The 27,270-nt window shown below is 55.3% G+C and overlaps 3 protein-coding genes across 19 annotated transcripts; 1 reads left to right on the top strand and 2 right to left on the bottom strand.

Moving 5' to 3' along the window:
* Nucleotides 1-1,126: 1,126 nt before the first annotated feature.
* On the bottom strand, nucleotides 1,127-10,862 carry GJC2 (gap junction protein gamma 2). Of its 5 annotated transcripts, none has more exons than XM_005661145.4 (2): nucleotides 10,770-10,862; nucleotides 1,127-3,413 (listed from the first exon to the last, which is right to left on the bottom strand). In XM_005661145.4, the coding sequence occupies exon 2, from the start codon at nucleotides 3,393-3,395 to the stop codon at nucleotides 2,097-2,099; it is 1,299 nt and encodes a 432-aa protein (XP_005661202.1). In that variant the 5' UTR covers nucleotides 3,396-3,413; nucleotides 10,770-10,862; the 3' UTR covers nucleotides 1,127-2,096. The 5 variants fall into 5 exon arrangements, with proteins under 5 accessions (XP_005661202.1, XP_084866226.1, XP_005661200.1 ...); XM_085010100.1 differs by having other exon boundaries at nucleotides 1,127-3,146; XM_005661143.4 differs by lacking the exon at nucleotides 10,770-10,862 and adding an exon at nucleotides 10,144-10,533.
* Nucleotides 10,863-11,625: 763 nt separating this feature from the next.
* On the bottom strand, nucleotides 11,626-21,464 carry GUK1 (guanylate kinase 1). 4 transcript variants are annotated; one of them, XM_085009194.1, is made up of 9 exons: nucleotides 21,328-21,389; nucleotides 17,113-17,217; nucleotides 14,866-14,979; nucleotides 14,603-14,644; nucleotides 13,839-13,935; nucleotides 12,488-12,626; nucleotides 12,324-12,408; nucleotides 12,048-12,133; nucleotides 11,627-11,916 (listed from the first exon to the last, which is right to left on the bottom strand). In XM_085009194.1, exons 2-9 carry the CDS (start codon nucleotides 17,132-17,134, stop codon nucleotides 11,881-11,883), a joined length of 621 nt encoding a protein of 206 aa, XP_084865320.1. In that variant the 5' UTR covers nucleotides 17,135-17,217; nucleotides 21,328-21,389; the 3' UTR covers nucleotides 11,627-11,880.
* Nucleotides 21,465-21,488: 24 nt separating this feature from the next.
* MRPL55 (mitochondrial ribosomal protein L55) lies at nucleotides 21,489-27,188 on the top strand. Of its 10 annotated transcripts, XR_014836298.1 has the most exons (6): nucleotides 21,558-21,692; nucleotides 22,703-22,791; nucleotides 24,762-24,966; nucleotides 25,642-25,806; nucleotides 25,906-26,036; nucleotides 27,052-27,188. XR_014836298.1 is itself a non-coding variant. In XM_085009245.1 (5 exons), exons 2-4 carry the CDS (start codon nucleotides 22,766-22,768, stop codon nucleotides 25,789-25,791), a joined length of 381 nt encoding a protein of 126 aa, XP_084865371.1. In that variant the 5' UTR covers nucleotides 21,558-21,692; nucleotides 22,703-22,765; the 3' UTR covers nucleotides 25,792-25,806; nucleotides 25,906-27,188. The 10 variants fall into 10 exon arrangements, 9 of the variants coding, with proteins under 9 accessions (NP_001231893.1, NP_001432014.1, NP_001432013.1 ...); XM_085009245.1 differs by having other exon boundaries at nucleotides 25,906-27,188; XM_085009246.1 differs by having other exon boundaries at nucleotides 22,700-22,791; nucleotides 25,906-27,188.
* Nucleotides 27,189-27,270: the final 82 nt, after the last annotated feature.

The raw sequence follows: 27,270 nt of genomic DNA, 5'->3' as shown, positions 1-27,270 counted from the left end.
TGGCTGAAGGAGAAAGACAATAGGGACATGCTGGGTCAGGGAGACTGGAGGGGCTGCAGCAAGGGTGTCAGCCAACAGTGGTGCCTTGCAGATGTCCTCCATCAGCTCTGCTTGCTCACTGTGCTCAGTCACACTGATGGGAGCCAGGCATGGCTGGACAGCCTCTTTCCCACCACAGACTGGGTGGTCAGTCTTCCTCATGATGACACTGCCAGCAGCACAGCCCCAATCCAGAGCTCCCAGTTGCATGTACTCTCCTCTCTTGGAGTGGTGGGTGGTAAGTCCCTGTTCTGGATCTGAACTGGCTTTCCCTCTGAGGCTCTACCTCCAGCATTGATATCCAGGACTTTGTGGGGGTCAGGGTTACCTGAGGGCAGGGTTCACCTTGGTCTGGGGCTTGCCTAGGGGTGGGACTTGCCTGGAACATGGGATCAGCCAGTCAGACCCTACAAAGGAAAAGGACTCAGCCTCCATTTGGCATCTGAGCAGAGGCAGTCTGGGTTGCAGTTTACTCAGCCTTGGCGCTTGGCCCTGGGGCCCCAAGGAGAGAGGGTTTGCAGTTTGGGAGAGGCTGTCAGGGTCTACCTTGGGCCTGAGGGAGGCTGGGAAACAGCTGGGGACACTGAAGTCTAGACTGGGTAGCTCCTTGCTGGCAGCAGCTTTTTCCCCTACTGTGCTCACCTCTGCTCCTTACCAAAGCTACCATTGTAGGCTCTAGCCAGCATCTGTATAATGCTGGATTTAAGACAGAACTGCCCCCTCTATGCTTTGAGCTCTTTGGAGTCTAAGCATATAGGCTTGGCCATGTTCTTTGTTCTTGCCATCTGTGGGCTCAGCTGTGCCTCGTCTCTCTAGGCTGAGCCTGTTGCCTGGCACAGAATGGCACCCGAGTGTCTCCAAGGAGCTACAGGGGCTCAACCTGGGCCTTGCTTCCTGGCTCATCCCTTCAGAGTGGTTTCCTCTCCCAGCCATCCTAGAGCTGAGCCATGTGTTCCCAGAGCCCAGCAGTGGACACATACACACATAGATGTATGCATACCCGCACATGTTTGCATACACCACATGCACGCATATATACACAAGCACACACATGCATGTGCACACATTCACACATATGCACACATGGTTGTAAACAAAAGTTAGTTTTATTTTACTGCCTTTGTTTTGGAGACTGTGTCTTAATTGGAGAGGAGGTTATAAGGCAGAGAGGCTGTGGTGGGAGCCTCAGAGTCCCTTTCCCCAGCATGGTCAAAGACACAGCCCCTGACCACCTCCTGTTGGTCCAAGTAGCAGGGAAGGGGGGTGTAATGTTCTTTCAGAACTTCAAGTATGTCCCAGAGGAAGGCATAGTCCCATTTACCCCAGGCACATCCAGGACCTCACCCCAGATCTGTGTAGGCAGGGAACAGGAAGCAGGATGCAGGCCCACCTGTCATTCAAGGCAGCTCATGCTATGGGGTCTAGTGGGGGTGAGGCAGGAGGTGGTGCAAGTCAGGGCTGGGTGCAGGGGCCTCTACCTACCCTGGTCTCTGTTTTCCCTTCTGCACAAGGAAGATCTGGCATTGCCTCCAGCTCTGCAAGAAGCAGAATGTGGGCAAGGGGAGTGTGGGTGCTAGGAAAGGAGCCCCATTTGCTGGGTAAGGAGTGGTGACAAGCATCATACTCCCCAACACCCAGGCCAGGTACTCCCTAGCCAGTCAGTCACACAGGGACTGCTGCAGGGAAAGAGGGGGTGGAGCTCCTGCCTTATCAGGCATCTTGCCCTGAGGTGACCAGCAGGGTGGCTCTGGGAGTGGGGACCATGCCCCAGACACATTCCCACCCACACATCAGGGTACATGGATCAGAGCCTGGGACTCTTCTTGGTGTCTAGGCCTGCCTTCCCCATCCTACCCTGGACAGAGATGGTATTCAGGCAGAGAGGGGCAGTGATGCAGAGCCAGCTGATACCCTCCACTGGGTGAGGCAGCCAACTGAGGAGGAGAGTAGGGTGCCTTCTGCACTTTAATGGGTCCAGCCCCCAGCCTTCCTCCAGAGCCTCCCTCCTTGGTGATCTGATGTGGGGGGGGGGGGGCACGAGCAGACAGGGCAGGGCCTCAGATCCAAACTGTGGTCTTACCCTCCCTGCTGCTGCTCGCACTGCCTTTCTCTGAGCCCACCCTGGGTTTGGTGCCCAACCGGCCCTGGCCTCCAGCTGTGCCTCCCGACGTGGCACTACCCGACCCGGATGCAGGGGCGCCGGCCCTTGGGGGCCCCCCCTGGGCGGTCACTGGGTGCCCAGGGCCAGGTGGGCTGTCCAGGTCCCCAAGCGCGCGCCGGTCTTGCAGTGCCTGCAGCGCCAGGCTGGCCAGGTCCTGGTCGTGGGCGCGTGCCCGCTCAGCCGCGCGCACCACGAGGCTGTAGTCTGGCGGGCAGGCTAGGCCAGAGGGTGCGGCGGGGAGTGCGCAAGGTGGCTGGCGAGGCGCGGGGCCAGGCCCGGGAGCTGTGGGAAGGGGACGGCGGCTGCGCACTGCGTCCTGCGCGCTGCCTAGGCCCAGGTGCGCCATCTCACAGAGGTTGAGCAACAGGCAGAGGCAGCTGACCACGTACATGACCAGCAAGAAGATCGTTTTCTCCGTGGGACGCGAGACGAAGCAGTCGACTACGTGTGGGCAGGGCTGACGGCTGCACGGGAAGAAGGGCCGCACCTCGAAGCCGTACAGCAGGTATTGGCCCACTAAGAAGGCCACCTCAAAGGCGGCCCGCGCCACCAGCTGGGCAACGTACACACGCATCAGGCCCTCGCGCTGGATGCGCCGACGCCCGTCGTGCTGCCCTGCAGGGCCCAGGGTCCCCGCCGCCTTTGTGTCCCCTCCAGGGCCCTTGGCTACACCCGCATCTTCAGCCGCATCATCCTCGCCCAGGCCCTCAGCCACTCCCGGCTCCTCGTCCTCTTCACCCAGGCCCAGCATGGGTTCCTCTTCTCCCAGGTCGGCGGGCTCCGGCCAGCCGGGGTGGGGTGGGGGAGGCAACGGCAGGGGTGCGCGGGGCGGGTGACGGCCTGGGCGGCGGCGAGAAGCACGGCGGCGTTCATCCTGCGAGGCGCGGGCCAGGCGGTGCACTGCATAACCCAGGTACATGACGGAGGGCGTGGAGATGACCACAATCTGGAAAACCCAGAAGCGCACGTGGGACAAGGGTGCGAAGGCATCGTAGCAGACGTTGTCACAGCCGGGCTGCCGCGTGTTGCATGTGAATTTGGTCTGCTCGTCAGAGTAGATGGACTCACCGCCCACGGCCGTGAGCACGATGCGGAAGACCACCAGCACCGTGAGCCACACCTTACCCACGAACGTGGAGTGGTTGTGGATCTCTTCCAGCAGCCGCGTCAGGAAGCTCCAGCTCATGTTGGTCATAGGGGCGGGGGGCGAGACCTGCAGGCCACCAGCAGGAGCTCAACCAGGGGCAAGGGGCATTGGGCATGGGGTGGGGAGGGAGGGATCCATGGGCTGTGAGGGGTTCATCCCTGGTGGGGAGGCAGGGCGATGGAGGTAGCTGGAGCCAGGACCCCTGCGGTGAACACACCACCTTCCAGGGAAAGAGCAGCCCCTCCAGGTGCACTGCCCTCAGCCCAGGTCCTGACCCTGCCATGATGGACAGAGAGAGGCCCTAGCCTCTGCTGGCAGAAGACAGACCCTTCAAGGACAGAGGACATGTTGCCTTGCTCAGGCTGAACACACCCCCTGACTCCCCCACAACACCTGTCCCCAGGTCCCTGAGGCTTGGAGTGTGCCAGTCCTTCCTGCCCTCCAGCCTCTAGGACAGGCTAGCCCTGTGCAAGGTACACCCCTCCCCCAGCTCCTGGGGACCCTACCCCAGGTCCTGAGAGCCACAAGGAGTCCATTTGTTGGAGCTGCCTTCATAGGAAACTGAGACCTACCCCACTTAGTCTAGAGGCTTCTCTGCCTCAGCTTAGATGTCTGCTCCCACTTTATAGCACCTAGGTCACTGGAGAGGGTCCCATGGAGTCCTGTTTCCAGCATGGCAGGGGCCCTACCAGGGGCTTAGACTCCAGCCTGTCCCCCTAGCTCTTCAGACACTCCAGTCCCCCATCAGCCCACAGTTCCCCAAGACCCTCATCCCAGTGGCCCTAGCCCCCAGCCTCCTACTCCCTGGAGGCCCATCAACCCTCAGCCCTATGAGTCCTCAGATCCAGTGGCCCTGTCGGCCCCCTTCCCCTGTAGCCCCCAGCCCCCTCAGTTCCAGGCTTCCCAGCAGAAAGTCCCTCTACCTCCCCTTCCTCTATACCCTCAATAGGGGCTCTGGTCCCTTTGCCTTCACAAAAGACCACTGCCATTCTTCTTTGCAGTCCCCTTGCAGGTCCTGCTGTACCAGGGGCTAAGGGGCTACCCTCCAGGTTGCTCCTCCCTCTTGTCCCAGCACTCCTGTATCCTCTGCACATCCTAACTGAGGGGTAGGATGAGCCTAGACGTCTCTCCAGTCCTCACCATGTCCAGTGAGGGCCACAGACACCATAAGGCATATACACAACCACAAAGGCACCTGTGACACTCAGAGACAGCCACATGGCCCCTTGCTACAACCCAGGCCAGTGCTCCTTCTGGAGAAGCTACGCTTGAGTGAGCCAGTGCCTAGAAGGCGCTCTGTGGGCAGGACCACACACTCCCCTTTAACCTCGTGTCTCTAGGAAGGGGGCTGCAAGCCTCCCAAAGCCCATCCTCCCTCCTCCATAGCTAACACCAGTACCTGATGCTTTGGGGCCCCTCCTTCTGGAACAGGCTTGGGAAGCAGTATGGGCAGGTGTGGGATGGAATGGCAGGGGCATTGAGGGCTCCAGGCCCTCTTTATGCAGCTGGGGCTTCTGGGGGGGGGGGAGGTGGGAGGGGGTAGGGGGTGGAGAGGGGAGGAAGAGGGTGCAGCCAGGGTTCCTGGGGAAGTGACCCTATTTCCTCGCATCTGTGTGCAGCACACCTCTCAGAGCCACACATGTGCAAATGCTCACAAATGCACACACACATACATTCACTCAGACACATAGTTACATACATGTGTACACACACACATGCACTCATGCACATGCACACACATTCACAGGTACACAGAATGGCACAATGCCATCTTTCATATCCCTCTGCCTCAAGGAGAGATGAGCGTGAGAGTCCTGATGTCCTGGCTGGCTGTTCATTCTCAGCTACATCCTCAGCTACATCCTCAGCTCTCTTCCAGGACCTGTCCCCATCCCTGATCTCCACAGTGCCACATCACAGGAAGCTAAGGCCTATGGTTCCACCGCATAAGAACCCAGAAAAGGGACAGCAGAGCAGCCCTCCATTTCTCTCCCCTCCAAGATGGACTCAGTGGAGAAATGGGTGGGATGGGTGGAGGGAAAAGGGCAATCTTAACAACAACTAGATCTTGGTGGGAAAGACTTAGTGTAGTTTTTACTGATTCCCATAGTGTAAAGAGCCAGAACCTCTGTCTCACAGCCAGAGGTTGCCTGAGCTCTCCCACTGGCACTGGGGGAAGGATGAGAGGAGGGTTTCTCCCTCCCCCTTCCTGCTGCTCAGGCTATCCCCCTCAGCTCACAGTGTGCAGGGCTTGCAACCTGTTTTCTTCACACATTTCATCTGGGGGGGATCTGACTGCACCCAGGCCACCCCAGCAAGGCAAAGTGCCATCCCTCACACCCCAGGGCAGGGTCTGCCCAGTGCCATGCTAGAGCTGGTCTTAAGATCCCCTCCTTGTGCATGCCTCCTTGAGTTAGTCAAGGGTTTGGCCCTCATCTGAGTGCCATTCATGGGGATCCCCCAAATCCAGACCTCTAGTGCTAACCGCCACCTCCACACTGGCACATGGATGCCAGCAGGTACAGCAACCCCCAGAAGAACAGACCTCGAAATCCCCCTCCAAAGTGACTTCCATCTCAGGTGAGCTTGCTGAGGACGGCTCTCTGCTAAGCACCCCCTTCACTTCATCAGCAAAAACCCTGAACTCACCCTGGTGGGCCTTTCCACTCCCTGGGCCTGCCTCACTTCAGCCAGGCACCTTAGGAAGAGACTGAGACTGCCCCAGCCCCAACTTTGGAGTAAAATGCCAACTTCACCAAGTCCCAGTGTATCAGCACCCCCATCCTGCTCCCTCACAGGCAGAACCCACCCCTGCTGGGGCTTCTGTTCCTTGCCAGGTGTGCCTTGCTCTGCCCTCATGCCCACCCTATCCCCTCCATGATAAGGGTCCCTCCCTTCATCCAGTCCCTCCACTAGATTGATTCTGAGGCCAAACCACCGCTCCTCTCTGCTCCCCTCCACTCAGACCCAGGTTCTCACTATGCAGGTGTTATAGGCAAGCAAGAGGAGGGGGCTGGAGTATCCCACGTAGTCATAAGTTAACGATGGAGATGCACATCTGAACTCAGCTCAGTAGGACAGATGGTTTCCCAGAGAATGTTACAGACACATGCATTTATACAGGGCTGCGGCCCCTTGCCTGTCAGCTGAAAGGGCCTAAATGGCAAACAAAAAGCCCCATAGCAACAAACACATCTTCATCCCATTCTCCAATAAAAAGACCTGGGCTTGTGGGAGAAAAACTGGTTCAAGGGCAGCAGCAGGAAACCCGCATGGAGCCAGAGAGGAAGTGCTAACACATGCACGTGTATCACACACACTCACTGACGAAGACATGTCAAAGGGACGTAACACAGGAGCTGAGAGGAGCTCCTTGTGTCTGAAGAAGGATCAATTTAGGCAATAGAGTAGGTAAAGTACTATTATAGATTGCTTTATAGATTATAGCCCAAGGTAAAAAGTATATGAGTCCCTACTGATAAAGCGATAGAATAACTAGCTAAATGGGGGAGAAAGGAATTCTATATAATTCATGTAGCCAGTGTGACCTTTAGGAGAGTGTTCTTCCAGAAAGCATGGCAAAGGGTGGGTGGGGGGGTGAAACCTGACAAAACAGTCAACTGGCCGAGTTTCCCACCTTAAGTGACAAGCCAAGATGAGAGGAAAGGGCTTCTTCCCAAATCTTCACTCCAGACAATCATGAGGCACCTTGAGACAAGTTCCAAGGTTTTTACAAACCACCTGACTCTCAAAATGCCAAGGGCATCATAAACAAGGGAAGTCTGAGGGAGTCACCCCTAAGAGGGGCCAAGGTGACATGAGGACAGTCACTGTCCCTCCAGGGGATCCAGGAATGCAAAAGGACATAGGTGAAAAGTGAGGAATCTGAGGGAAGAGTGGGCCTTTGTTAACTGCAACATATCAATATTAGTGCACTGATTGTGACAAGCATGCCACAGGGGAACTGGATGTGGGGCAATCGACTCTCCCCGGTAAACCACAGGTATTGTTTTTTTTTTTTTTAATGATTATTTTTTCCATTATAGCTGGTTTATAGTGTTCTGACAGTTTTCTACTGTACAGTGAAGTGACTCGGTCACACATTCATACATACATCCTTTTTCTCACATTATCCTCCATTATGCTCTTTCATAAGTGACTAGATATGGTTTCCAGTGCTTATGGAAACCAGGATCTCATTGCTTATGTAAACCACAGGTATTGTGAAATAAAAACTTTAAAATGGCTTCCTATCCTATCACTCCAAGTTCCCTCTCCCTCTCTTGTTCCCTCTGGAACATATTGCTCTGTGTCTGGAGGCTTCAAGCATGGAGCAGGGACTTTTGGTTTGTGACCTGTCCAGAGGCTGTGGGGTGCAAGAATGACCCCAACACAGAGATAGGGCAGTGGGAAGTAAAGGCCAGTGGGGGCCTTAGCCCTTGGCTGGTCCAGCAGATGAGGGGATGTGCATAAGGGGGCACTGGCCTCTCAGAGAACAAGGCCCTGGCATTTGCAGAGTACTTTGTTCAAAGGGAATCTCACCCAAAGCTACATGTTAGAGCAAGTGTGAGTAGGGGCCATTCAAGTGGGATCCAGGATGAGGTTTGGGGGAAGGGCCCAGGTGCCCTTGGGTGTCAAGGTCTTGGAGGGGGCAGGCCTGGAAGCGGTTACTAAAGGGTGTGGGGCTGGGGGAGGGGTGACTGGGTAGTGGCAGGGCACACATGGGGTCTTCCCATGTCAGGGGCTAGGGTCATCTTCACTGAGACTTGTCCTAGGAATCACCCCATTGGGCGAAGGGTGGTAGGCAAACACTGTGGGCTTCAGTATGACCTGTGCTGGGGTGAGCAGCTGGGCTCTCCCCTCATCAAGCCCCTTTCAGCCTTGGCTCTGAACAAAGATCCTGGGGGGATGGTCTGAGGCTAAGAACCAGAGATGGCCCAGTGCCTTCTCCTGTGTATATGGTCAGGCCAGGGCCTGCCCAGCTATTTCCTTCCCATCCCTGGCCTGGCTTCCTCCCATGTGCCCCTTCTCAGGGTGGGTGGACTTCCTTCAGCTGAGGTGGGGCTGTTGGGCTGCACTCCCACTGCCCTAGCGTGCTTAGCTCATTAAGCAGGCATCTCAGGCAGCCTCTTCCCTTTCCTGAGGACTCAAGGACTCCTGTAGGTGGCCTGGCACTGGGTGGTCCCTCCTCTAAATGTGAGCACCCACAAGTAGCCCCAGGCAAACTCAGCTCCAGGAGATTGCCTTAGCTTAACCAGCCTTGCTCCTTCACCCCACCTACCTCCCTGGCTCCCAGGCTAAGGTCTCCCTCCTGCTTCTAGCCTATCCATCAACCAAATTGGCCTGTGGGGGATAGTCTTACTCAGAGCGCGGGGCTGCAGCACTTGCCCTCTTCAGGCCCCAGTGCTCAACTCCAGTGTCCCCGAGACCTTGACCTCCCTCACAGTCTAGCCGCAGGATGCCCACAAGGTCTCCCCCTTGTCAGCTCTGCAGTGGTCCTATAGGGTCATTTTCCATGTCCCTCCCTTCCTGGATGCCCGGTTGTGTTCTGCCTGGACCCCCTGGCTAATGAGAGGTATGCATTTTGCCTTGCCACCACCCTGGTGGGGCTTGGGGACCCTCTGTCACATCCATCTGCCCCAGGCAACTCCAGTGTACACCATGGCCTCCTACGCAGTGTAGACACCAGATAGTGGCCAGGTTCCCCTTCCAGTCCTTTACCCCCATTTCCCCTCCTGCAGGCTGCACAAGGTGGGATTGGGTCCCAGGGAGTTCAGGTGTCTGTGAACAAAATTCCCATTTTCAGAACTTCTTGACCTGCTCCTGCCCACTTCAGAACCAGCCTCATCCATGCCTGAACGCACTCCTTCCCACACTCGGACAAACACAGACACACTTACACACGTTTGCAGACCCATCCACTTCATCCTTACACTGAAGTGCAAACACATACACTCCTTCCTGCCTTGGGCCCCTCCAAAGCCCTTCCTCTGGGACACTCCCTCCATATCCAGGAGGATAAGGTCCCCCACTGCATGCTCAGTGCCCACCCCCAATCACATAAGTGCTCAGCAAATACAAGAGGAATGACTGATGTTTGAGGGAATGGGATCCTGCCTGGGAGCTCTGGGGAGGGTGGGTGTAAACCTGAGGTGGGAGGCCCCTGCTCCCCCCCAGGGCCCCTGGAAGTGAAGGTGGCTAGTCTGGTAACTACTTTCCATGGCACCTGGTGCTTTGGATGTGTTGAAGAAACAGGGCCCCCTCTCGGCTTCATTCCAGCCTGGAAACTGGGAAGTAAGGGCCCTCCTGCAGGGGTGGAGGGTGCGGTGGGGCCAGGCCTAGGGAGTGAATCGTGGTGGCACAGCCTCAGCAAGAAGCCCTGAGCCACAGAGCCCTGGGTTTGGTGTTTGGAGGAGTAAAGGCGTGAGGCCAAACCAAGACCTTTTCCCCAGCTTCGTGCCCCCTCTGGGACCTCCTCAGGCATTGCTGGCAGAGGGCAGGACGCTATGCCTCTCGGACCCCAAAGGGTGCTCACAGTCTTGACCCCTCCTAAGTCCTCCACCCCAATGCTGTCCCAAAGCCTCATGATAAAAGCTGCAGCAGCTTGTGCCGTTGCCTGAGTGTGGCAGCGTCACTTTCTCTGCCCTGCATACCTGCTGTGTCCACCTGTTCCCCCAACAGCTGAGTGCAACAAAGGACCAACTGCTGCCCTCCAGTTGTGGTGCACTTTTTTGGGCCCCCTGCCCAGCCCCCTCCCCAGCCCCGCTGCATGCAATCCCCATCCAGACTCACTCACATCTGTGGCGCAATGGGGGCCGCTCCTGGAGGACAGGAGTCTGTTCTGCTCTCTAACCTCCAGGACCCAGGACCTAGCAAGCACCCACAAGGATCTAAGGAAAGATGCCCCTGGCCACACAAAGGCCAGACCAGCAGTGTAGACAGCAGGCAAATGTACCAACCAGAGCCTGTCAGCCCATGTGGAAGGGGTGGGGCTCCCCAGCCTCCCCCCCAGGGCTAAACAGCTCAAGGCCCCAACCTCTGGATACACTGCAGCTGCCTCGCTGGCAGGGGCTGGCCAGTCCCACATGGCCTGAGGGGTCCCAGCTGCTCCAGGCCCACTCCACTTCCCTCCTTGCTCATCAGCTGGCCTCAGCAGCCTTTTTGGCTGGGGTGGACAGACTTCTACCTCTACCTCCTCCTACCCTTGAGTCTTGTTGCACAAGAACCACCACCCAGAGGGCAGTGGGCCTGAGGAGAGACCCCCAAAATGAAGGACTATCCAGCCAGACCCAGCACTTGTCTCCTGGGTCAGCTGTTTCAAGAGAGCTGAGTCCAGGCTCCTGAGACCTTGGGCCCAGAGTATGGTGGGTGCTGCTCAGCCCCAAAAGGCACCCTACACCGTTACCCTTGGTGGCACCCTACCTTTTCCAGGCCAGGAAACAAGTCCTTCTGAGCCCTTCCACCTGCTGTCTGGCTGGACACCGGTTCTCCTGAGGGTATTCAGCCAGCTAAGCCCAGGGCCCGACCCAGGGCCACCTCTCGCCACCAAGCACAATGCGGGGGGAGGGCCTTCAAGGGCTCTATTGTTCCCTCCGAGGCTTGGGGCCTGAATCCCTGATTGTCCCTGGGCTGGACTGATCCCAGAGAGGGAATTGGCCTCTCCCGAGCTGTATAGCAGATCAGGAGGCAGCCCAGTACCCCTCTGTCCAGCATCCAGGCCCACATCTCACCTGCCCTCCATTGTCTCTAGGCTTTTGGATGGAGCCCATCTTTTCTATTTCTACCTAGGCTCCCTGCCTTCTCCAGGACTGTATTCACCACTTCTACAGCAGGAGTGTGGCCTGGGCATGGACCAGGGCTCAGCAAGCGCTTCCTGCCCCTAGTATACCTCAGCTGCCCTACTTGAGACTCACAGCTTTTGGGGGTGACTTCTGAGACTCTGGAGAGCCTGGAACCCCAAAAGAGGCCCCCAGGTATCCTCCCTAGGTTGGCCTCTCCACGAACATTAGAGCCAGCCAGGCTCAGTGGGCAGTGCACAAGCCCTGCAGATGAAGGCATCCATCATCTGTAGTCTTCCCTGGGGAAGTAACATGCAGCTTGGGAGCAGCCTTTGCTGGGGGCTGACAACCCAGAACAGCAGGTGTGGAATGAATTCTGCTACCCAAAGCCCTCCTAGAGTTGGTCAATTAGGGTACAGCTGCCAAAAGTGGGGGTCTAGAGTGGTGGTGGGATGTATTATGCAGCCCCACCTTCCCAGGGCCATGATCCATGGGTTCAAGGACACTCTAAACCAATAGTTCTTTATTTGGGGGGAAAGGGGTGGGGTGGGGGAAGGAGCCTAGAAATGGGCATGGGGGTAGGGGTGAGAGACAAGGTCCTCCAACCATGGTGGGGGAGCAAGGGAAGATGGGCAGCAGCCCAATTCCTGGGTTCTGGCTGAGGTGAGCAGAGCCACTGCTGGGAAACCGTGGCCCATGGGGGGTGGGTGCCAGACCCTAAGCCCCTCCTGGGAGGATTTAGCCAGTGGGGCTCCTCAGGAGTGACCCGTTGCTTGAGCCTTCTTTATTTCCTGCCAGAGAGAGAAGAATGGCTGGGTAAAGGAACAGGTCTTGCACAGGACCTGGGGCCACCATATCACCTGTCCCAGCCTGCTTTCCCCATTGCCAAAGGTCTGAAGCCCTAGCCCCACCCCCAGCCCACCTCAGAGAGCGCCTCCTTCAGGGCCCAGTAGGCCTTGTCCAGACTGTCGTTGATGATGATCAGGTCAAACAAGCCGGGCTCCTTGCCTGAGGGTGGGGGTAGGGTCAGTGGAGGCTCTGGTGATGTGGCTGGGGGAGGGTGTTTGGGGACCCTTCAAGGGGATCATGGCCTAGGTGACAGCTCAAGCCCTCCTCTACCCCTTTGTGGGTGGGACTGGTCTACTCTGGGGGTTGAAGATGGTCCAGGGGACACCAGGTGGTAGGTGGCCACACTCACTACTTTCCATGTCAGCCTTGGCGGCAGCCAGACGCTTAGCCAGGCTCTCCTCTGTCTCTGTGTTCCGCTGCCGCAACCGCTGCTCCTGAAATGAAGTGTGAAGGTCAGAAGGTCATAGGCTCTGAGGCTGCCCCCAACCTCCACCCTCCTCCCTAGGTCCCCACCAGGACATCCAGTGAGGGTGGCTGCACGAAGATGTAGATGGGCTGCAGGTCAGTCTTCTTGATGTTGCGCACACCCTGCAGGTCCACATCCAGCACACAGATGCGGTTCATGGCCTGCACGGCCCGCACAGCTGCTTTGCTGGGGGATGATGGGGTGGGAGGAGGCTGCTTAGTTGGGGACTCCTCAGGCCCTAGCAGCCCCAGTGGCCTTAAAGAACCTCTGTGGGTCTATCATGGCCCATCCCCTGCTCTGGGCTTGACTGGGGGTGCCCAAAGGTGCTCACCCTAACCCTTTTTTAGCATCTACTCCCTTTTTCTGGAAGCAATCCCTAAGCAACTCTTGCACGCGGGGGCCCTCTGCTGGTCTTATGGTGGTGTTACAGAGGAGCACCTTCAGACCCTGGCCCTGGGCCTCTCCTCCTGGCACCTGCCCCCAGGTCCCATACCACTCTATCACCTCAATCAGTCTCACCCACCAATCATGTCTCCAGAAGAAGCTTCTGGCATCATTCCCCTGGATCGTGTCCTAGGGCTAGTGATGGTGACCACCCTCCCAAGTCTTCCATGCTGGGGCCCTGCTGGGGGAAAGACGCCCTGGCCTGGACCCCACAGCACTAGGCAACACACCCTGGGGCTTCCTCATCCCCTGGCCACCTTTACCCTCACCCTGGGGTCACCATGTACCATGCGCTTCTCTTCAACTGGAGGGACTGCCCCACATTTCGTGTCCCAGCAGTGGCCAAACACCTTCCGGGGCCCATATTGTTCCTATCTGCATCTGGGGCAGAGCACAATGGGTCCTGTCGGGTCCCTGCCTCACCTAGCCAGGTGGCTCAAGGACCAGCTGTGCACAGAGGTGTGCCTGGGCCCAGATGTGTCAAGACACTCCCAAGCTTGAAAGCCAGGTGAGAGGAGCCTGCAAAGACCGAGCTGGTAGCTGAAGAAAGGGGTTAGGTGGCAGCCACTGTTGTACCAGGGATCCTCCCAGCCTGTCCCACTGGTCGGAGGGAAGTGGCCCACAGTGCAACCTGTAGACCTATGAAACCCAGGTCTCCTGAGTCCTCACCACTTAACAGCCCCTTGTATGACTCACCGTTGCCATAGAAGCCTGGCCAGGTAAACCCAGGCAGGACTGAGCTGGGGGTGGGGGGTGGGAGTGTGTGGCCTGGAAAGCCCTGAGTGCTACCTCATTTTGACCCCTGGGGGGCTGGGTCCTTTGCCCCAACTGTCCAGATAGACCATAAAGAGAACACACCCCTACCTGGGGCCCAGTTATGGGGAGACCCCCTTCCTGGGGTACCCACTCTAGCTCCCTAAGAGAACTGGAGGGAGGGCCCTAAGCATGGCCCACCTGGTCCCATACAAGTTCCCTGAGAACTCAGCATGCTCGATGAAGTCTCCAGCAGCAATGTCCCGCTGCATCACCTCCCTGGTCACAAAGTAGTAGTCTGCAAAGGATGAGGAGCTGCCTGAGTATTCTCACAGCCAGGCTACCAGGGCACTTGGGGACCAAGAGCAGGAGCTGCCTGAGTAGTCTCACAGCCAGGCTACCAGGGTGCTTGGGGACCAAGAACAGCCAGAACCTGTTTCTTTCCTCATAATCCTGTCTGTTCAATTACAACGAAGGCAGCTCAGGCCACTGGGCTGGGAGATGTCTGAGGAAACAGAGGAGGGACTGGAGATCACTGGAGTCAGCAGGGTAGGCTGGCACAGGGAGACTGGAGACTCCCAGCATCAGCAGGGGAAGTTGGGAGAAATGAAGACTGTTGGCTCTGAAAGGGGAGGCTGGGATGACTTTCATGCTATGAAGTCAGGCAGGCACAAAAGCCCTACTAAGGAAAATGCTTGTGATGACAGGAGAACCCTAATGGTACATGGCTATGAACTTGGCCACACAGCATGGAGGGCAGCACACATGCTGAGGAAAGGTGCCTCTCAGCTGCCTCGTGCTGGGATCAGAGCCCCAACTCAGGCTCTCATGTGGACATTGAGCACAAGCACGCATCTTGATGCTTAGTTCCTAATTAGGCCCACCCACTCTGGAGGAGGGATTCATGCAGTCTCATGCATCACTCTGATAGGGGGAGGGCTCTGAGGCTGGCTGGCCAAGCTCACCTTTGCCGTTCTCTTCTCCTGGTCTCGGATCTCTTGTAGTGTCTAGGAACAAAAAGCTGTGACTTACTTGGAACACCTGAAGCCCCACAAGTCCCATCCCCAGGGCCTTGGCTCAGCCCATCTGGAGATGGTGGGGGTGGGGCTCCATGTCAGGGTCAGCAGTGTGGGGTCAACTCTCTATGTGGGGAGCTCCAGGGCATGCCAGCAAGGGTCCCCAGCCCCAGTATCCCTGAGACCCTCCCCAACCTCCCCTGGGGCCTCACGGGACACGCTGAAGCCGAAGATGCTGCTATGTTCCTGAAGGAGTTTCTTCAGCAGGGTGCTCTTCCCAGCCCCTGAGGGTCCGCTCAGGACAACAGGTCTTGGTCCTGACATCCCTGTGTGTTTGGGGGGGGGGGCAAATATTAGTAGGTCCTTGCTCTCTACAGTGCTATAGTGCCCTCCCTCCCTGCCCCAAGTGAATTCACACTAGAAACTGGGCAGAGCTGTGGGCAATCACTCAAGTGCCATGCTCAGACCCCGGCTGTGCTTCCCTTTGGGGTGTACTACCTGGCATGCACTGACCACAAACAGGTGGCCTCAGCTGTCCACTCCTACCTCACCCCTCAGGGAGCCTGGACTTCGGCTCCTGGGAGGGGCATGTCTGGGTCCCCGTTCCTGGGTCTCCTTGGCACCATGCCTCAGAGGTACCCTAGGTCAAGGTCAGTGGAACCCAAGCCCTATTCTGGGAACTTCTATTGAAAAGTTAGGGGTCATCACCCAGGGACTACAGCTTTCTGACTCCTTTCTCTGACATCTAAATTTCATGAAGCCAGTAGGAAAGCAGTACAGGGCTCAGACACCTGCCACAGGTGAGAACATTGAGAGGAACAGGGGAGGAGCTCTGGGGGCATCAGCTTAGCCTGCTCTGTGCTCACTGGACCACCCCAGTACCCCTACACAGGACTTACCTTCTGGGTGGGGTGCAGCCTCTGTCCTCAGCTTGGGGCTGCTCTGGATAAGCTGGGAGGAGAGGTAATCTTTGCCTGCTCCCCACCCTCTGAGCACTAAATCCCTCCCACTGCAGCCAGCACCACCCGCTCAGCAGAGGGAAAAGGCTATTCCTCACCCTAGGAGCCTCAGAGGATGGGAATCAGGAATGGAGGCAGGCACTGAGCTAGGGGGCTGGGAGGTAGGCACCACCCCAGAGGGGGACCTTGGGAAGGCATGAGGTGAGCTGGCTTACCCCTGTAGGGCTCTGTTTGTGGGCTACCTGGTAAGGTTTGGAGGTCCCCAAGGAGCAGCTGGTGCCCAAAAGACTGGCGGTAAGGCCCAGGAAGGACAGGCCACTCTGCTTGAGGCCACCCAGTCCTCTAGCCCAGGGCAGCTCTCCAGCAGGGCCCCAGGTGGGCACTGCTTTCCTAATCTGCAATGTAGGCCAACCAGAGTAATCTGGCTAAAGCACCGCTATTCTGGGACCATCACACCATATGCAAAAGCCCTGGAGAAGGATTTAGGAAACAGACATCTTTCCCCTGCTGAAGAGAGATAAGAGAAAGGGACCCAGAGGAGCTCATTGATGCTGCCATCTCTTAAATGACCAGTTCCTAGCTCCTTTGCCTCTTCCAAGTTTCCTACTAGTAGTATATGTTTTTATCTAGCAAGTCCCACAAGACTCCTAATTAGTATACTTCCAAGTTTCCTAATAGTATATGTTTTTATCTAGCAAGTCCCACAAGACTCCCTGTTCTTTTCTGGTCCTGACTTTCCTACCCAGACATACGTGCCACCACACACTTGCCCACATGTGTATCTGACTCCAAGCCCACTGCTGTTGTCTGCCCAGCAAAGTGCAGTGCCCTCCCGCCTCTATGGCCTGGTGCACAGGGAGGTCTCATCTTTGCCTCACTGCTGCCCCTCACAAAGTCCCTTCCTTTGCAGAATGGACATTCCATGAGCAGCCTAGCCCATTCCCCTAGGTCCGTCCTGATTTTCTAGACAATGAATGACCAGGATGGAGGGAGAGCTATGTGGGGGTAGAGGGACACAAGAGAAGAGAGGAGATACTGGGGGCCCCCACGTGGGGTCACCCATCACATTGCCTGGCCTCTGGACTGTGCCTAGTCATTACTGCACACATGTCCTTCCCCACCCTGCATGTGGGGGCAGTTGTGGCTGTTCAACAGCTATGTCTTCCCAGGACCCTGCAGCATGTTGGTGCCACAAAAATTTGGTTCTCTAGGGCAGGGGCAATACCAAGTGGACACATGGCAATGCTCACAGAAACGGACCAGAAAGCCTACCTGGGCCTTGCTCACAGCAATGAACCCTCAACTAACTGGATGCAGCTGGCTCCTTCAAGACCCAATTTGGGGCATCCATCTTCAGGGAGGGTAGGACTCATTCTGACTGACCACGAAGCCCCTCAGAAATGTTCTGCTCCATGGCCATGTACCCAACTCAAGTAAGGTATCCCACTCTCACCTCCCACACTCCTGTGGGCACCACAAAGCCCCCAAGTGTAAACCTACCAGCAAGACCCAGAGGCTGCATGGACTTGACCTGCCCTGTTCCCCATGCTTGCAGTCATGGCCAGGTGTCAAAGTTATAAGCTCTAACAGTGAGACACTGCAAACCTACACAGGAAAGACATACTTTTTTTAAAAAAATAAATTTTATTTTTTAATTTAATTTAATTTTATTTTATTTTTTCTCTTTCATCTTTTGAAGGCCGCATCCGTGGCATACGGAGGTTCCCAGGCTAGGGGTCTAATCGGAGCTGCAGCTGCCAGCCTACGCCACGGCCACATCAATGACAGATCCGAGCCATGTCTGCGGACTATACCACAGCTCAGGACAATGCCAGATTCTTAACCCACTGAGCGAAGCCGGGGATTGAACCCACAACCTCATGGTTCCTAATCGGATTCGTTTCTGCTGTGCCCCAATGGGAACTCCGGAAAGACATATCTTCAATCAGGACCAAAAACCACACAAGGAAGTCCCAAAGCCTGACATCCTCATGGGGCATGCTGTATACAAGTCTTAATTACCATCTTACCTCAAAACTTGTTTCCACCTGGTTTTCTATCCCATGTCAGGAACCATGGGGGCAGGGGTACGGGAACCTGCATTCCACTTCGACCTCCCAACAACCACTGGCAGTGAGCAGCAGGTGTGTATGCATGCATTAGGGCTGGCTGATGGTTGCAAAGTTTACTCCCTGCCTGGGTCCAAAGAATCACCACACCCTTCCAGCCTACTCCTCACAGAGTGTCCTCCTGAGCCCCAACCTGCCCCTCAAGCCCAGACCCCAGGCCTACCCAGTACTGGCCATCTATTTTGCCCTCCCTCAAAGTTACACTACTGATGACATGTGGAGGGGACACCTGCCAGGCAGTGATGCCTTGAGCTAGGTGGGATCCAGCTGCCTTGGGCCTGGCCAAGCACATTTGTGCATCCATGCAAGGTCCTTCCTCTGTGGGCCCCACAGAGGGGAGTTCCTTCCCTGAGGTTGGCCCCTCTTAGTGCAAGGGCCCGAAGTGCAAGCACAACATTGGAGTGGCCTAGCCCTGCAGAAGGCACCTGGGGATTTGCTGGGTACTGGGTTCCATCCAGTAACCACAGTGATAGAGTGCTCACTAAAGCCACCTTTGACAGGAGAACACTCAGCTCAGGACAGAGCTCTAGGCCTCTTTGTCATGATCAAGTGTTCCAGCCAGACACCCCTGAGTTGGACCTGGCAGAACTGATCAGAATGCACAGGTGAGCAGGGTCATGTCTTAGGGGACAGCTCTCCAGCTAGAAATATTCTATATCTTCTATTCCTTAACTCATACACAATTCCAAACTCCAGCTTCCTAGCAAGAAACTGAAAGATTCACAAGGACAGCAATAAAGATCTGGGATGTAATTTCTGTAGGAGTCGCTGGTGTAAGGCTGTACATCCTGGAATGCTCTCTGCTGGGACCATTCAGGAGGAGCTCTCCAGGCAGCCTTGGGAGGCTTGCCTCAAGAAGCATTTCCTGCTGTCCTTCCTGCTTCCACCTGCCTTCTCACCCTGTTCCAAGGGCTGGGCATAGCCACCACCCGCTTCCCTCCCCACTCCTCCATGAGAAACTGAGAATAGGTGCAACCCTCTGAGGACACAGAAAAAGGAAAGTCAAATCCCACCAGCCCCCTTGTAAAACACAAGCCATGATACATGAAGGGATCTGGGTCAGGATGGCTGGTCATGCCCCATCCCCACAAACAAGAAGAACCAACCTGGCCGTGGCCCCAAGTACTCCGCGTGTGGGACATGCCCTGGCCCAGTGACCTTAAGAAGTCACGTAACCTTCAAGAACCTGACTAGAAATGGGACAGCCACAAAGCAGCCACTGATTTCCTCCTCGCTTCCTCTCCCCTCATTGAGGTGAGATCATGCCTTCCCTGAAAAGCTTGGCCCTCAGAAGTGTTGGCAAGATGCCACACTGTGAAGGACTCAAGGCCTGTCAGGGCATTACACAGTTGCATCTGGGTGTCTTTCCATTAAAGAGAAGAACTGGGATTCAGTCCTACATGAAATCCTCAGCTCCAGCCCCACGAGAAGGCAGAAGGATCACGAGAAAGAAAGGGGTCCAATAAACCATGGAGCAAGAAGTCCAAGCCCTTCTGAGTGGGGCAAGGTTCACTCTCATAGAAGGGTGATCAGGCCAGGCACACCTAGGGTCAGCCAGGGTCCAGGAAAAACCAAAACCTGGAACACACAGGATCAGAGAGGGACCCAGGGGGAATTGAGTCTTAGTACACACAAGGTCAGAGAGGGACCAGGGGAAACAAAGGCCAGGTACACAGGTTCAGCCAGGAGCTAGAGCCCTGTTTCTATACCAGTGCCCCCCCCCCCAGAGCTCACCCTCTATGCTTCCTGTTCCTCCTTGGGGACTGGGGGGGGTCATTCGCCACCCCCCAACCACACCATAATACCCGCTTTCTTTCTGCTCTTCCTCAAATCCTTTGAATATGTTTCTTGGGCTATGCTAAATGTGACATGAAAGGTTGAGATTAACAGTCTAGGAGTTTTTTTTAAAAAAAGGCTGGGTGCAGCTTAAAACTCCTAGAATCTGCTACCCAAAGAAACCGTTGATCTTACCAGTTCTAGATGAAGATCAAAGGCTGGATCAAAGTACTCCTAGAATCTAAAAGAAAGCTCAGGCAAACTGCATCTATCACAGGTGTGCACCAACCCGGATGGTGAGCTGGCCTGGTGTATGAAAGTGTGTACAATTCTTACAAGAGGGCAGAGTAGGGCTCACGTGGCAGGAAATTCAGCTTGTCAGTGATAAGACAGGAAGCCACACCCACCCTAGATCTCTCCTGGGGTGAAAGTGAAGGTATTCACGGTATAGAAAGTCTAAGAGTGACAGAAAAGTCCAGAAAACCCACATTTGGGAAAGTATGATGTCAAGGGGCACTGACAGGGGGCTCACGCAAGGCTGACCATGAGAAGCACATCACAGCCTCCCTTCTCCTGTCCCCGTAGGCTCCATCCTACATTGGCCAATCACCACCTCAGCTTCCACCTCCCCGACCCCTATTGAAACAGGTGAGGCACACCTCAATGCTCCTCCCCAAACCAGCACTTGGATGAAGGAGGCTCACTCTCTCTCACAGCTCCCAAGACAATGTCTAAGAATTGCAGATGGGGAGCTCCAATAACCTACACTTGGGGTGTCTTGTCCTGAGGAAAAATGAACCCCAACTACCATGCCCAGGAGTCAGGAAGGCCAACAACCTGCTCCTGTATGGAGTACTCATAACTGCAATGTCCAGCAGTGGGGCAGGCCAGGAACCTGCAGCAGTCTTGGGGGCCCTCCTGGCTGGGAGTCCTTGAAGCAATCAGTTCTGCCTACCCAGAATCTCCCCAAACCCCCACCCCGGGTTTGCAATATGCGGTGGGAAGGGAACACAGCACCAGAGCTGGACTATCTGGAGAATTTCCCAACTGTTTCTGCTGCTCCCCTTTAACTCAAGGTAGACCACACATTTCCAAAAGCCAGGTGAGAGAGTCGGAACTTCGGGGACTGTGCCATACCAAGAGTCACCTCAAGGCCTTCAAAACCCTTATCTCCCAGGGTATTCTGTTCTGCTGTGTGGCCCACCTTGGGGAGGGGGGTCAGGTTGCTTCCCCTCTCCGCCCCTCCGCATCCTGCACAATGGCTTCCAGCAAGAAGTCCTGAGGCTGCGGGGGTTTTACAAACTGTCTGGAGCTTCCCGTGCCAGAAGAATTTCTTCCTACATTTTGAGGACTGACAGAGGAACCAGCTTTTAATTTGTGTAAATAAAAATAATAACTACCAAAAGCAACTCTAACACACAGAATACAACTTGAAAATAAAGGGAAGCCCTTTAAAAGGAGTAAATCTGCCCCCATAAAAAGATGCGCTCCCTGAAGACCGTGTCTCCTGCCTTGCTCGCTCGCTCTAGGATGGAGCGCTGCAACCCTGAGGGAAGCCGAGGGCAGTTCGGGTGGCTGGTGAATAACAATGCACGAGCACAGCTATGAGTCCCTGAGGAAGGTCCACGGCACTGGCGCTCAGCAGGCGCGGGGGCGGGGGGGCGACTCACACGTGAGCTGCTGTGTTCCCCCCCTCTCCGCGGCGGATTCGGACCGCGAAACGCCAGCCCGGGGCCCGACACCCCAGGAAAACCCTCGCGGGGCTTGCAAGCGCCCAGACCTCTGCCCGCTGTGAGGGGCCGCCACTCACCGTCCGAGGTGGCCCGGCCCAGGGCTGCAGCCGCCAGCCCGGCCAGCGGGCGCCGCAGCATCAGGGGCCGCAGCTGCCGCCTGCGGGAACATACGTCACAGCGCCGCGCCGCTCCCGCCCCTCGCCTTCCATCAAAATACGTCAGCGGGGCGCCGGATGCGCCTCGGCCAGCCGTAAGTCAGAGCGGCGCTGGTCTCGCCCCGCCTCTCAAGGCCGTAAGTCGGCGCTGCGAGTCACTTCGCGGCGGAGCCGCACGAGGACTGGAAGCTTGGTGTGCAGTGCGGGTGTCCCCGGCTTCGGTCAGTCCCGCACCTGATTCGTCAGTGGTAGCCAGGCCGCTGGTCCTCGAGGCCGCCTCGGAGCCGGTGAGAGTGGCAAGTCGGTGTCACGTGGGCTTGGATGTCTTCCTCCAAGGGAGGGTCTGGGCCCCGCCATGAGCCTCGGGAACGCGAGGGCGAGAGGATGAGCGGGCATTTTTTGAGATGTTTATAGCATTTCATTTGCCTGCCAAATCACTTCTTAAGGCGGAGAGAGGCCTGCAGATGCCCTGCCCTGACAAGGTATAGCCAGGCAAGCTTGCCTATCTTGGCCGGGAGGATTCTTTTCTGGGTCTTCATGTCCACGATCTCAGTGGTGAGGCCTTTGAAACAACTGGTTTGTCACCGCGGAAACCCAAGCTTAGCAAGCTTGAGCTCCCCTTTTATAATCCTTATCTCGTTGGATTTTGTGAAATGAAATGACCTTGGAAAACATGGTAAAAGCTAGTCTTCACCATTTACGTTGCATTACATCTTCAGAATGGCTTCCCCGACTCAGCAACCTACCAGAATGGGCCCGGGCCCTGCTGCAGATTGAGTCAGAGTCTTTGGGAGTAGGACTGGGTCATCTGCAGATCAGAAATCTTCCATTTGATTCTGTTGCCAATTTCAAGGCTGAAAACCTGATAGGATATTGGGAGAGACTGGCACTGATCTTGTAATATCTGTCAGAAACTGCTTTTTGTTCCTGTCTGGAATTGGGTAAGGATCAATTCTATGAAAAAGCATGCCTTGGAGTTCCCGTCGTGGCGCAGTGGTTAACGAATCCGACTAGGAACCATGAGGTTGCGGGTTCGGTCCCTGCCCTTGCTCATTGGGTTAACGATCCGGCGTTGCCCAGAGCTGTGGTGTAGGTTGCAGACGCGGCTCGGATCCCGCGTTGCTGTGGCTCTGGCATAGGCTGGTGGCTACAGCTCCGATTCAACTCCTGGCCTGGGAACCTCCATATGCCGCGGGAGCGGCCCAAGAAATAGCAACAACAACAACAAAAAACAAAAAACAAAAAAAAAAGAAAAAGCATGCCTTTTAGAAAGATCTCTTATTTCCTTGCCTAGCAGGTCATCCCACTGGCCGTGTGACTGACCCTGGGGCTTCACCTGCTGCAGGGGCTCTCAGGAGGAATGGCAGCCAAGGGCAGCCTGCTTCGGTAAGCATGGACTTCCAGGCCTCTTGGGACTGCCATAATGGGGCCACACAAAGAATGCCAACTCAAGACCCTTAGGCTGTCCTCAGTAAAGCCTCCAGAACCAGTATGTTTATGTGAAGTATACATACAAATACATATTGAGGGTTGAGGGAGGAGTGGAAGTGACTGGCGAGTACCTAGAATGGAACAGTTATGATGGTGGGCACTCCTAATCAGAGCCTGCTGCATAGCTTGGCTCTGAGTCCCTTACCGCCACAACTACCTCCCTGTCTGCCTGTTCCTCTCTCTCCCTGGCCTTCCCCAAATGAGAAGTATTGCCAGAGGAGAGAACAAATACAAGTTTTGAGTTTTTCTGTGGAATCTAGGGAGAGGGCTGTGGCACTTAAAGCTGTGGGTTAGTATGAATTTAGGGAAGGGACTCGTTGCAACATTTCCTGGAGGGCCCTTGTGCTGGGAAAGGTTCATGTTGGAACTGTGACTACTGTTATGGTGGGAAAATACTCACCAACCCCAAGTTCTCTGGAATGACTATGCTTAGCAGGCTATGCCCACCTAACTGCAGGTTCTTCTGGCACTGGCATCTCCTTTCTCTAGTCTTGCATGTCTGAAGGCAGGAATTTGATTCATTTGCTAAAATTTACTGAGCACTCAGCTAAGGTCTGGGACTTTATAGCAAATAAGATAGAGTTCTTGCCCTAGGCCATCAGACTAGTGGAGGAGATGGCTTCTCAGCCTGAGGTGTCAGCCGAGAAGTACAGGGGGTGGTGGGAACCACAACCAAGGCTGAGGTTGCCATACTGTGGCTGAGCATGGCCTATGTGCTCATGCTGGCTGCTTTGTGCAGAGAGAAGTCCTGAAAGCATGGTGGGAGCTACTGAAGTGGTGTGAATATCAGGTTTTTAGAACCACTACCTGCAGAGCAGGGGAATCTAATTGGAATTGAAATGGGGATCTGATGTGACTGCCCATGCAGTGAAAGAGTTGTGAGAGGGCACGTGGCAAAGTATCCAGGGTGCCTGTCCACTGTGAGTGTTGGAAAAAATGCCAGGAGAAGAGGACCACTTCTAGAGGACCTGACAGTTCCAGGAAGTTCTGGCACTCATTCAAACACTTTCTTCCTCAAACCTGTGGGGGGAGTGGGATGGACTGAGGCAAAGCCTGGAGTTCTGAATTAAAGTTTGCATGAAAACCAGGCTGGAAGGGACTTTTTTAAGGGGGAGGGGGGAGGCTGGGACAGGGTATCAAGGTCCTGAGTGGGTGAGACAAATGTAGGCTCACATGGTTGGGTAGAGTAAGGCGTGTATAGGGCCTAGCTCTTTCCTGTCACCTTGGAGCATATGCTTTGCTGTGTGCAGGAGGCCTGAGTGCCCACCACATTCAGAAGCCAAGCAGACCAGGTGTCTTGGGCTGTCTGTAGCAGAATGCCACAGACCAGGTAGCTTATTTCTCAGTTCTGAAAGCTGGAGGTCTGATATTAGGGTGTCAGCAGGGTTCCGTTGAAACCACCTTCTTGGTTCACAGGTGGCTGTCTCTCCTTATAGGAAGGAGAGAGTTTGCTCTCTGTTCTCTTTCTCTTATAAGGGTAACAGTCCTATAGTGGGGACCCCACCCTCATTACCTCATCTAATCCTCATCATCATCCAGAGTCCCACCCCTTGACACCATCTCACCGGGGGTTTGGGCTTCAGCATGTTAAAGGTGGGGGTGATAGACATAGATGTTCAGTCTACAGCACCAGATTTGCAGTCCCCTGGAAGTCAGCTTCCCACATGATGATATAGTCCAGCCCCCTAGCATGGGACCAGGCCTCACCAGAGATACCCACCAAGGTCCCATCTGAGAGCCTTATGGGCTCACCTCTGCAGTCTCTTCCTGGATGTGGGGTGGAGCTGGTCTGATCACGTCCTGCCCTGGTAAGGGTTGCTGTTGTTCTGGTCCCAGCACTAGCCGCTGACCATGTATTTCTGCAGCCTGCTGTGGCAGCGTGTGGTGACAGGGGCTGCCCCTGAGAGCTGCCGCCACCTGTATACATCCTCTTGGCGGGCTGACTGCAACAGAGCCTTGCTCACTCGCTTGCACCGGCAGACCTACGCACGCCTCTATCCTGTGCTCCTGGTCAAGCAGGATGGTTCCACCATCCACATTCGCTACCGGGAGCCTCGAAGGATGCTCACAGTAAGCTTCTTTCCCTCACAGTCCCTGTAGTGTGGGTCCCGGCAGACCGAGCCTGTAGAAACTGCTCCTCCAGGGACTCATGGGTTCTGAACTCAACTTCGATGGACAGGGGAGGGAGGGCAGTCATGGACCAGAATTGTTTGAGGAGAGGGAGGAGGGTGACCTGGAGCTCATTCCACATGCACCAAGATAAAAAAGCAAGGGATTTCCTGTCGCAGCTCAGTGATTAATGAACCCAGCAAGCATCCACGAGGATGCAGGTTTGATCCCTGGCCTTGCTCTGTGGATTAAGGATCCGACCTTGCTGTGAGCTATGGTGTAGGTCACAGACACTACTTGGATGTGGTGTTGCTGTGGCTGTGGTATAGGCCCGTGGCTAGGCTCCGATTGGACCCCTAGCCTGGGAACCTTCATATGCCGCCGCGGATGTAGCCCCAAAAAGACCAAAAAAGAAAAAAAGCAATAGTGAGCTCTGTGTTTGAAAAACTATCAGGCCTTGGGAAAACAAACAGAAAAAGGTTTTCTTTAAAAAAAAAAAAAAATGAAAGCTTTGAAGTAAGAGAAAACGCAATAGAACATAAAACACCTAAACTGTGTGGTAAACAAGGTGGAAACCCAGAAGCGCATCCTGGCTCCCTTCACCTGAGCCATGTACACACCCCTTCTTCCCTTCAGATGCCCGTGGACCTGGACTCCCTGTCCCCAGAGGAAAGACGAGCTCGATTCAGGAAACGAGAGGCCAAGTTCAAAGAGAAGAAAGAAGAGCCAGAGCTGAGTGATGACTTTGATGTGGAACAGTACAAGCGGTTTTGGACCAAAAAGTGATGGTGCCTGGAAGAGGTGCTGGCCTGAGATGCTGTGAAGGGGAAAGAGGAATCTTCTTAAATCATGTGTTCATGAAGCTGTCTCCTTCTTGTCTTCCCTTTTCATGTGCCTCAGCCTAGAGGGTCCCTCTGCAACTGAACTGACTACAGGGCTTAAAGTCAGGTCACGTTATGGTTTTAGGATGAGGCCCAAAGGCATGTGAGCCTTCAACATTACCAAAGTCATGGGTGGTCCTTTTCCTGCAGGTAAGCCTAGCTACTGCTGAGTCTGCCCCTCTGGGTCCTAGAGCCCCCTTGGTCCTAGCACTGCCTTCAGCCTCAGGGCAGCAGGACTCTTGGGGGAACACAGTGACCTCCAAGAATGGGTGAGAGGAGCAGGGTGTCTGGGATCCAAGGACATCGGCCCCATGCCTATAGCTGGCCTACTTTGCCCCTCGCCAGGGTTCCCACAGCCCTACCGTCATGCTCTGCATCAAAGGGGCCAAGGGTTGGGGCCATCCTCCTTTGTTAACTCCGGGGTAGTGGGATGATGGTGGGGTGCGTTGCAGCTGCAATCTGTTAGGCCTTCCAATTGACTGCTGCCTTTCTGTAAAACCTGAAGGGGCAATTTCCAGCCTTTTTAAGGCAGCTGACCTGGCCCAGGCCTGGAGCTCCTGGGGTTTGATTATAGGAATTTGGCTGTCAGGCTCTTTCCCATAAACCTGAGTTCCAGTCATGGTAGATGGTGGGGACTGGAATTTGGCTGTCAGGCTCTTTCTTATATACCTGAAGTTCAGTCATAGTATATGGTGGGGAAGGTGTTCTGGGCCTGACCCAGTAGGTAGGAGCCAACAGCCTGTGGGAGATGAACCTCCCCCACTCCTGACCCCTTCTGGTCCACTCACCATTCTGTGCGGCTGCACAGGGACATCCTCCCACCCCAATCCATCCCAGCAATGTGTGGCTATGCACTTCCAGGCCCTGCTGACCTCCTCATCTTTGCTCAAGAACGCCCTTAAGCAGTGAGGCAGGTGAGGGAGAGCAAGGTGAAAGACCTCACCCCCCCCCCCCCATTATCAGATGAACTCACTGAGCAACCTGCAGGAGGGCCATGTCTTGTGAGAGGACCAGTACTGAAGGGATACAGATAACATGTGTGGCACCGTGTAAATTCCTCAGTACATTCATCTTATGGTTTCAGTTCAGTAGGAGTTGGCCAATGGAGTGGCACTCCTCTCTGCTCATTAGGACCTCTTATGACTGAATCTATTCTGGTCTGCAGTGATGACAAACCGAACACCCTTGCCCAACAACTAGCTTACTATAGATACTGAGCAGCAAAGACCAAAACTGTTGAATGAGGATCGTCTGCCAGTGAACACCTTGAGGGTGACTGAGGCATTTTCTGTGCTCTTTGAGGTATGAGTGCAATGAGGTGTGCTTCCATACTTTTTTGGGAGCCACACAGCTGGTATCCCCAAGGGTGGAGAACAGGCCAGTG

This window comes from Sus scrofa, chromosome 2, assembly GCF_054392235.1.
Source record: "Sus scrofa isolate SSC_HxYL_T2T_F1_AM1 chromosome 2, Sscrofa_HxYL_maternal_Yorkshire_Landrace_v2.0, whole genome shotgun sequence".
Classification (NCBI taxonomy): Eukaryota; Metazoa; Chordata; class Mammalia; order Artiodactyla; family Suidae; genus Sus; species Sus scrofa.
This window is presented reverse-complemented; position numbering and strand designations above follow the sequence as displayed.

What these genes read in the sequence shown, in the direction of transcription:
- GJC2 (XM_005661143.4), bottom strand. Translation starts at nt 10,434, where the DNA reads ATGTGGGACTGGCCAGCCCCTGCCAGCGAGGCAGCTGCAGTGTATCCA. An exon ending in GCCCCCATTGCGCCACAGAT is followed by an intron (nt 3,414 to 10,143) that starts GTGAGTGAGTCT and finishes GGTGGCCTGCAG; the next exon opens with GTCTCGCCCCCCGCCCCTAT.
- GUK1 (XM_085009194.1), bottom strand. Translation starts at nt 17,134, where the DNA reads ATGCAGCCTCTGGGTCTTGCTG. An exon ending in GGGAACTTGTATGGGACCAG is followed by an intron (nt 12,627 to 13,838) that starts GTGGGCCATGCT and finishes ATCATCCCCCAG; the next exon opens with CAAAGCAGCTGTGCGGGCCG. An exon ending in CAAGGCTGACATGGAAAGTA is followed by an intron (nt 12,134 to 12,323) that starts GTGAGTGTGGCC and finishes CCCCACCCTCAG; the next exon opens with GCAAGGAGCCCGGCTTGTTT.
- MRPL55 (XM_085009245.1), top strand. Translation starts at nt 22,766, where the DNA reads ATGGCAGCCAAGGGCAGCCTGCTTCG. An exon ending in GCCAAGGGCAGCCTGCTTCG is followed by an intron (nt 22,792 to 24,761) that starts GTAAGCATGGAC and finishes GTATTTCTGCAG; the next exon opens with CCTGCTGTGGCAGCGTGTGG. An exon ending in AGCCTCGAAGGATGCTCACA is followed by an intron (nt 24,967 to 25,641) that starts GTAAGCTTCTTT and finishes TCTTCCCTTCAG; the next exon opens with ATGCCCGTGGACCTGGACTC.